This window comes from Eublepharis macularius, chromosome 4 (genome assembly GCF_028583425.1).
Source record: "Eublepharis macularius isolate TG4126 chromosome 4, MPM_Emac_v1.0, whole genome shotgun sequence".
Lineage (NCBI taxonomy): Eukaryota > Metazoa > Chordata > Lepidosauria > Squamata > Eublepharidae > Eublepharis > Eublepharis macularius.
In genome coordinates this window covers 11,465,430-11,475,026 of record NC_072793.1, presented here as the reverse complement: position 1 = coordinate 11,475,026, position 9,597 = coordinate 11,465,430, and the positions used below count along the sequence as shown (strand labels likewise).

Sequence of the window (9,597 nt, the reverse complement as noted above, 5' to 3'; positions counted from 1 at the left end):
CAGTAGGCCGTCAGCAATCACATCATGTCCAACCCATGAACCCCCTGATCCAAGGCCAGGTCCCCCTGAGTTGGCAGAAGCTAGAAGCTCGCTTTGAGGGTGATCCCGAAGACCGGACATACTTCCTGGTGCAAATGGGGGCGTTCTTACATGAGTGGGGCCATACCTTCCCAAATGACCTCAGCCGCGTGAGCTATATCTGATCCCGTTGGGGGGGGGGGGAGTCAGTGGCCAAACTATACACGGCCCAAGCCCCCGAGCTGAGAAACGTAGACATATTTGTGTAAGCTCTCAAGGATCATGAAGCTCCATTAGAAGAGGAGAGGGCAAGAACCCGCCTAAAACGCCTGAGGCAGGGCAACCGCCCTGTCCGCGAATACACAGCCAAGTTCCGAGAGTATGCGGCCAAGCTGAGAGATTGGACAGAAGGAGTGAAAATTGCATTTTTCTGAGCCGGCTTAAATCCAGATCTCATAGCCAAGGCCCTGGTGCAGGACGACCTGAAAACCCTGTTGGGGTGGATCCAGCTGGCTTGCGAGATCGAGAATCGGGAGCAGGTGGTGAAGTTGCTGCATATACAACATCAGGCAGGTCAGTGGAGGAGCCTAGGTTAAGAGCGACTCCAAGAAGGGGATGGAACAGGCCCCTCCCCCCTGACCAGAAGGACTGAAGGATGAGCCATGGGTTATGCTTAAGATCCGGAGAAGACGGTCATTTCATAGCCAAGTGCCCCAGAACGAGGAGAACGTACCCCGAACAAGGGCGGAAGCCAAAGAGGCTCCCGGAGAGGCAGCCTAAACACAAACCCCATCAGGTTGGGAAGAAGGAGACAGCAGGGCGGCTGCTCAAGCACAAGAGGAAACGGAGGTGTACAGTGGCGCATCATCTTCAACTGATGGAGAAACGAGGCCACCTGTGGGAAATGACAGACCTGCTGTGAAGGGCACCAGTCGGCAGGTCGCAGAGGAGCCGGTGCCCCTGAAGGTGAGACAGAAGGGGGCTCTATTTTTCCTGGTCATCCCCCTGCTGAATCCAAGGTGAGGGACCAACATCCGAGTTAGGGCATTAATTGACTCGGGGTGTACTAGGGACTTGATTGCCCCTGCCCTGGTGACTGGATTGGGGCTAAATGTACACCAACTGCCAGAACCCTTAGTGTTCAAGCAAATGGATGAGGCGGTAATGAAGGGACCCCCCCCCCCAACTGTTCCTAATGGGAATGGGGCCCCATTGGGAGGACAGGATTTTCGTGGTCAGCCCAACCACAAAGTTCCCGCTGGTGTTAGGGGTGAGGTGGCTGTATGATCATGACTCCTATGTCAAGTGGAAAGCAGGCGAGCTGTGCTTCCCATCGGAACATTGCTAGAAACATATGTGGAATGACCAGTGGGGCTCTCAACCTTCTACCCTCTCCGAAACTGTATGTCTAATCGTGGAAGAGAGGGATAAGATTCCTGCGGAGTATCATGACCTGAGTCAAGTGTTTGAAGAAGGGGAGGCGGATGAACTGCCCCCTTACAGACCCACTGTGCAATTGAACTGGTCCCAGGGGGAGAAGCTACCAAAGGGGAAATTGTACTCAGTGAGTCCGGGGGAGAGGGAAGAGTTGTGACAGTTCATATATAAAAACCTAACTAGGGAGTTTATCCATCCAGCGAGCTCTCCCCACGCAGCCCTGGTACTGTTCCAGAAAAAAAAAAGGATGGGGGGTTAATTGTTGTGTACCAATTATCGGGGGATCAATGCGGTCTCCATGTCCAATGCCTACCCCCTCCCACTTATCAGAGATACCTTAGGGGTAGTAGCCCAAGGGAAAATATTCCCCAAACTGGACTTACATGACACACATTTCAGAGTATGGATAAAAAGGGGTGATGAATGGAAAACGGCCTTTAACACCCCACTGGGGTAATTTGAATACCGAGTAATGCCATTTGGTCTGCAAGGGGCCCCAGGAGTTTTCATTAATCTAATCAACAACGTTCTGCATAAATACCTGTACAAAGGGGGGGGGTCTACTTGGGTGCTGTCCTGGTGTACACACAGGACGTCTCCTACGTGAAGCTAGTAAGAGAAGTGTTAAGAACCCTACATCAGAACTGTGTTTGCCAAGCTCTCTAAATGCGAATTCCACAAGCGAGAACTGGACTTCCTAGGCTACTGGGTGTCTCACAAAGGTTTGGCGATGGACCCAGCAAAAGTTGAGGCAGTACTTGGGTGGCAAGCCCCCAAGACTAGGAGGCAGTTGCAATCCTTCCTGGGGTTGGTGAACTTTTATAGACCCTTTATTAAGAATTTAGCCTAGACTGTCTTACCCCTCACTGACTTACTAAAAACCAAAGGAAAAGGCCCTAATGGAGCTAAACCAAGTGCAAAATTGGCATGGTCTGGGGAATGCCAGAGAGCATTTAATGAGTTAAAATCTAAATTTACCTCTGAGCCTGTACTTTGCCACCCAAACGAAACTCGTAAGTTCATAATACAAGTGGATGCAAGTGATGTGGCTGGCGGGGGGGGGGGGTCCTATTACAAGAAGGGGAAGGCGGGAAGATGCACCCTTGTGCTTACATATAAAAAAAAATTGGATGCAGAGCAGCACTGGGCAATCTGGGATAAGGAGGCAGCTGCTGTTAAGCTAGCCCTCTGCACATGGAGGCAGTGGCTGGAAGGGGCCAGAGCAACTTTTGAGGTGTGGATGGACCACAGGAACCTAGAAGCATTGAGGGAGCCACGCAAATTAGGAGCAAAGCAGCTAAGGTGGGCAGAGTTTTTCTCCTGCTTTAATTTCACACTTAAACACTTCCCAGGGAAAGGAAATTTTTTGGCAGATGCCCTGTCTCGCCTCCCACAGCATGCCAGTCAGAGAGAGGAGGTGGTAGACACAATGTTTTCTCCTACGCAATTGGGTGGGGCTGTAGTTTCCAGGAGCCAAGCTAGAAAGGGGACTTCCCCGCTGTTTCCCCCCTCCATGAATTGGGAGGATAGGGTAAAAAGAGAACTAGAGAAAGGATCAGGGGAGGAATTACCAGAGCAATTAGAGAAAAAGCTAAATGGATGCTGGTATCAAAATGGAAAGATGTATATCCCACCGGGACTGAGAAGTAATAAAGACTTGTCATGACAGCAAGCTAGCTAGCCATTTCAGCTACCTTAAAACACTGAATCTAACCCAAAGGCAGTTCTGGTGGCCCAAAATGAGGGTGTGTCACAATATGTGGCCACTTGTCAAGTGTGCTTAATAGGGGAAAAGGGGGGGGGGAACCACCAGGGTTGTTGCAACCAATGGAGAATCCCCCTTGACCTTGGTCTATAATATCAAGGGACTTTTATTACAGATCCCCCCCCCCCCACAAGTAAAGGAAAGATGGTGATCTGGGTAGTGGTGGACCTGCTCTCTAAACGAGCCCATTTTGTCCCCTGTGCCAAACTACCCACAGCCAAGAAGCCAGCCAGGTGGTTCATGTTGCGTGTAGTAAGGCTCCACTCCTTCCCTGACAATGTGATTTCAGATCGAGGCCCACAGTTTATTGCCAAATTTTGGAAGCAACTAATGGAAGTGACGGGCATCGCTCAAGGGCTGTTATCTAGGTATCATCCAGAAACAGATGGAAAGAGTCAACCAGTTGTTAGAACAATTTCTAAGATGCTATATAAACTGCCAGCAAGATACCTGGACAGAATATTTAGCTTTCGCTGAATATTGCTACAACAATGGCATTCACAGCTCTACAGGAGCGTCACCCTTCAAAATCACCCAAGGGTTCGAGGGCAAGGCGATGCCATTTCTTAGAGAGGCACCTCCTGAGAAAGGAGGAGAGGAGAAAACCTAACTCCACACCTGGTGGAGGGGAATTGCAGAACAATGGGACCTCATTAAACACACCCTGAGAAAAGAAAGACAGCAAGGCCCAAGCTCGACAGGAAACGCTTGCCATAATGGGACTTAAAAATAGGGGGCCAGGTATTTGTATCTACAAAGAACTTACGGGGAGAGCAACACTGTAAAAAACTAGGTTGGAAGTTCATAGGCCCATTTGAAATAATAGAAGTCATTAATGGAGTAACGGTAAAACTGGACCTGCCAAAGAATTTAAAGAATGTCCACCCTGTTTTCCATTGCAGCCTTTTAAAGAGGGTGCCAGATCCAGACTAGTGGCATCCGGACCCGGGAACACCCCCCCCCCCTTGATGAGGAACGGGCAACCTCACCATGAAGTACAAGCTGTTTTCGTTTGTGAAATTCTTTAACTAACTTGGAAGCATTAATGTGTTCCACTGTAACCCATTCTTGGTGAGGTTACAGTCTTTTCCCTTTCTTCGTATTTCTTAAGACATGTATACTGTGTGCCCTTGTCAGGTCTAAGCCTACAGGTCATGTCCACCAGCTGAAAGAAATGTGGATCCTACCATCTGTTTCCAACTACAAAAGGGCACTTCGGTTGGGGGAGGGGTGATTTTGGCCAATCCCTCCCTCTGCTAAGTAGAAAGCGGCACCCTGTGATGTTCATGAGGGTCTCCAGCTGTGCAAAAACAGAGTCCTGCTATGAACACTCAGCTCGTCTCGTAGGTTTCAAATCATGCTTAGTCTTAGCTTTGAATGGTAAAATGGCAAAACATATCCACCATAAGTAAATGCTTCTTACCCAGCCGCTATTCTTGCACAAATGTTGCCATGTTGGGATTCTGGCATCTCCTATAGAAAACGGCATTTTAACGAACATTTCAGTGACTATGAGCCAATGAGTCCAAACAAATAGCTCCTAAATGTGAAATCTTCATGGTCTGAGTTTACAACATCTTACAAGGGTTGACACTGAATTTCAAAGGGGGCAGAAAACCATCTTGATGAGATCCTGGGATTAAAATAGCTGGCAGAAACATTGACAAGGTTGGTTGGAAACTAACATTTCCTGAGCAATGGTGGTGTTCCAATGTGAAAACAGCTTTGGTGAGAAATTGTTTCCGACAGTGAAAGCACATGCAATGGCCTGAACTAGAGAGTGTGCTGACATGCAACTGCAGCCAGTGTATTAAGTGTAGTTTTGACTTTCAAATGAGTGTTTGTTCTTTCCCTGGAGCAGGGCTTTTAACTTACGAAAGCAAACTATTGCAGATTGTGTATTACTTGAAGCTACCACAAAAGGGATCTACAGAGGTTCTAAGTTGTATACACCTTTTCGGTGACAAATTCTCAGAGCTCCAGACCGGCATCTTAGATCAGATGGGAAAGTACTTATTCAGAAGCGTAGAGGGAGGGAATGGGTTAATTTCAGTTTCTGTAAAAAGAACTTTGAGCTCTTTGGGGGCAAAAATAGTACCTGATCCTCTCCCTCTACCAAGAAATAATGCCAAAGCCCAGATAACCATTTTTGGAAGTGTTTGTAACTTTACCAGGTTATTCCTTGGAGCAGATTGGTTTTAGTTAAGCAGGAATATAGGGAAGAAGTCTAGCTTTAAAAAAAACTCATGCCTGTCAAGCTTGGCTTCACCTCCACTAATAGGAACAGAGAGGAACCCTCCCCTCCCGCCACTCCACACACATCAGGCATGTATTAGGAACCTAATATGGGAGAATGCCTGGCACAGAAGTAGTGGCACCAAATAAAGGCAATTGTACTGTTGCATGTGTGTCTGAAAGGAGGTGGGATTGAGTGGTGTTATGCGGAAGAGGGAAAAGGAAAACATTCCAGATTCAACTGCCAAACAATTACTGGTCAGTGCACTGGCTTGCAAAATTGTGGGGTTCTTGGGCACTGGGCCACTCAATAAGGACAGCCAAGTTTCCCCTAAAAACAGCAACAAAGCCACTGCTACCAATTCATTCCTGTTAAGCTTGACCAACATCCCAAATCTACCATAGCTGCTGCCATTCCTAGAGAAATTGATATCTAGATGAGAAAGCATCTATGAATGCTCCTGTGTATAAGCTTCAGCCTGTGTTTTTAGACTAGAAGACCATTGAAGAATACTTCTACACCCCCACCCAAAACACTAAAGAAATGTAAACGTTTGTTGTAATTTTTAATTGTTTTTAAAAAAAAGCAAGACAGACACATACAAGGGGGAGTTAAACTCCCTTTTCAACCAGGTTTAAAATCAAAGCCCTCTATAAATAGCAGTGGCTGTTTGAAGATAGAGTCTTCCCCCCTCCCTCACCAATTAGAAACACCTTTAAATAAAAAGTCTTGGTTCGACTGAATACAAAAAAAGCGTTGGGCACAAGGGCTGGGACAGAGAGACGCAGGGGAAGGGGAGTCAACCGAGCCAGATCCTTCTCCTCCTTGGCGCACTGTTTTGAAGATTTTTCAAAACCCACCCAACCAGAATCCATGTTTAACACGATTTGGGGGTTCTGTCCTTCCACGTAGTCAAGGGAGGTCAAGGCGGCCTCTGGAACAAGAGCAGCTCATAGCGTCTCACTGTGGGGGTGGGACTGGCGTGGCCGTGCTGGGGCTGGGAGCGATGGGGTCTGGCTGCAGCGAAGGTCCTTGATCTGCAGGGGGGGGGGGAGATAAAGATACGGATAGCACAGGCTTGAATGGTACATGGAGGATGCTGGTCTGGCAGACGGCTGTAACTCTTTCCTTGGCATGATGAACAAATGCAAACCATCAGTGAAGTCTCTTTTGCTGCAAGTACCTGATCCATACAACTGGCAAGTAACCCTAACTCTAACAGAAGAGAATGTGAACTTCAGTGCCCTTAGTAAAGGGAAGACTGAACAGCAGGATTCCCTCTCCCAAGGGCTACCAAGGCATTCCTGTCTGGTCACATGCCTGACACCACCCCTTACCAGAGATTCATTTTAGAACAGGGTTTAGATCCTATTCCGAAGTGGGAAGCATTTTCTCTTAACTCGTTACCCTAAAGACACTGTATTATTTGCCAATCTCAGCTCCTAAAAGTGTACATAGCAGGTTAACACCACACCAAGCTGCTCCTTTGCTGTTTTTTAGTTTTCCTTGTTGCCTGTTAAGAGAAGAAAGGGATTCACCATTTATCTGTGAAATAGCCCCCGCTTTGCCTTCCTACTAGAGAAATGTTGAGGTTTCAGTTCTGCCGTTCAACTGTACGTTCTAGTACCATCCTCCAGCTGAGTGTATTAAAATCTAGTGAGGGATCTCTGTGTGTCTGAGAGAGAACCTACAATCTAGTATTTGTAATTGACTGGCTCAAAATATGTGCAGTAGAATACTAAGGAAAAGTTAAGAAATAGTAAGATTCAAACATGGTATCTAGCAAAAGTGATTAAACAAAACCAAGCCATGCTAAAAACACTATACAGGAGGTATAGCACCAGCCATGCAAAACCCCGTTTCCCACAAGTCCTATCTGATGCTTTGGAAGAAAAAAGTTCCAAAATCTTACATGACAAAATTATCTTCATAAACCCAGCTAAGCCTGTTATTTATGAATACAAAATGCTGCAATTGCACTGCAAATCTCAGGACTGCAACTTCTTAAAAAAGAGGCCTTTCTTACCCTTGGTCCCTCCCAAGGGTGCCTTAAGAACGCCATATAAGCAAAAACGGACTGGTCCCTGACACGCTGAAAATGTAGGCAGTTTCTCTTGGGAGGAGATCAAAGGCAGGACAGATTTTTGTAAAGGTGCACATCTTTCCCTATATTTCCTTGTTCTTTTCTTTCTACCCTCTTATTAACAGTCCAAGATATTTCCCTTCACTAGATCCTGGTGAAATGGAAAACACAAAATTTCAAAATTTAAAAGCCTAATTTTATCCATCCTGCCCCAGGAGAACAATTTTCTTCCAATTCTATGGAGAAACTCCTGAACTGCACAAACATTCGGATGCAATCCTGTTTTAAATGACTAAACACAGTGTTGCAAAATGAGAAAACTTTTTAAAGCGCTCTGTTGCTTTACAAAATTGTAGTGGGGACTGCACTTCAGACGGCTCTGGCTTTTGCAATAAAAATGCATTGTGGACCCAGGGCGTGTTCACTGTCTTCAAAATATTTGCTGCTGGGATAGAAAGAGTGCCCCCCAAATCCCAGAGAGATGTATTTAATCTCTCTCAAACTTCCAGTGAATGACAATGCTGCCTTGGAGGAGAGTAGACCTGGGCTCCTGAGGGGACTTGGGAGATTTCCCCCCACCTGGCTTTTGAGATGGATAGACTGGAGCTCTGGAGGGAGCTGCCTATCACTGGAGAGCACATGGAGCTCCTCTTAGGCCAGGCAGATCTGGGCTCGGGGGGGGGGGGGGGCTTGCAAGCTGCCAGGAGGAGCTGAGCTCCAGGTGGGACTTGTAGCACTTCCTGGTCAGCACAGCCAGCCTCTGCTGGGTAGCACTGGGATGTGTGGGTGGGCCTCAGCCACGCATCGTTGGGCAGCTTGCTTGCTTGCCAGCAGTTTGGTGAGCCCATCCTGTGGGCCTGAGTTGTGGGGTTAAGAGGAAGGAGCAGGGTGAGGTGGCTAGGGACTGGAGGCAGAGGTGGGGCAGTGGAGTGGGTGGAAGGGGGACGGGGCTGGTGAAGCAGATTGGTAAAGCATGCTGAAGGGGACAGGGTGAAGAGGGGCTGTGGCTCAATGGTGGCACACAGAAGGTCCCTGGGCAATCCCTGGCTTCTCCAGTTGTAAGGATCAGGTACTTTAAGCAGATGATGTAAGAGGCCTCTATTTAAAACCCTGGAAAGCTAGTAGACAATACAGACCCTTGATGGACCAAGGGTCTGATTCACTATAAGGCAGTTGCATGTGGAAGGGGAAATAATAATATTTGATTTATATACCACGCTTCCAGACAACTTAACGCCCACTCAGAGCAGTTTACAAAGTATGCCGTTATTATCCCCACAACAATAATCACCCTGTGAGGTGAGTGGAGCTGAGAGAGCTCCTAGAAGCTGTGACTGACCCAAGGTCACCCAGCTGGCTTCAAGCGGAGGAGTGAGGAATCAAACCCGGCTCTCCAGATTAGAGTCCTGCCACTCTTAACTACTACACCAAACTGGGTCTCAAATTTTAATGTTGGGACAATAATTATAAATATATATTTATACACACACACAGAGTTCCGTCTCATTTGCATCCACAGTAGGATGCAGGAATGAGAGGAATAATCGCGTTCCACTACTAAAAGAAAACTGCAGACTATGGACTGGCTCCTACAGCTCCGCGCGACTCACAGCAGAGCCTGCCTCCAGCAGAGAGAGCTGCATGCCAGTGGGACGGGCCTGTTTCATTTCTATGAGGCTCCACCACAAGTGGACCAAAGCTGTAGAATTCAGTTCTTCTTTAGTTCAGAGTATTTTTAAATGTGAAAGGAACACTAAATGGGTTCACGGCATTGTAATCTCCTACGAACTGGCTTCCCTTCCTTCCTAAGGAATAGTTGTTCCCCCTCTTTCTATGTGGAACATCCCCAGTTCCGAGTGGTGGGGCTAAGAATGTATACATGCTGGAACTGTTTATTCACTTTATTAACTCAGAACCTAATTGTGCGTACATTGGCTTAACTTTGTCTGGTTTTTCACATGGGTGTGCAACAAAAGCCACTTCATACATTTTCTTGTATGGCATAATCACCAAGTCAGAAAACATGCTTGAACAGCATTACGTCTGAAGTGGGGTGTG

General features: G+C 47.2%; 1 protein-coding gene across 9 annotated transcripts in view; it reads right to left on the bottom strand.

Moving 5' to 3' along the window:
* Positions 1–6,004: 6,004 nt before the first annotated feature.
* Positions 6,005–9,597, bottom strand: part of SMARCC2 (SWI/SNF related, matrix associated, actin dependent regulator of chromatin subfamily c member 2) — a 48,018-nt gene continuing 44,425 nt past the window's right edge. For all 9 annotated transcript variants that reach the window (XM_054975837.1, XM_054975846.1, XM_054975840.1 and 6 more), the window contains one exon: positions 6,005–6,493. In XM_054975837.1, the coding sequence (XP_054831812.1) occupies positions 6,417–6,493 (77 nt within the window). In that variant the 3' untranslated portion in view covers positions 6,005–6,416. The remainder of the gene's footprint in view (positions 6,494–9,597) is intronic.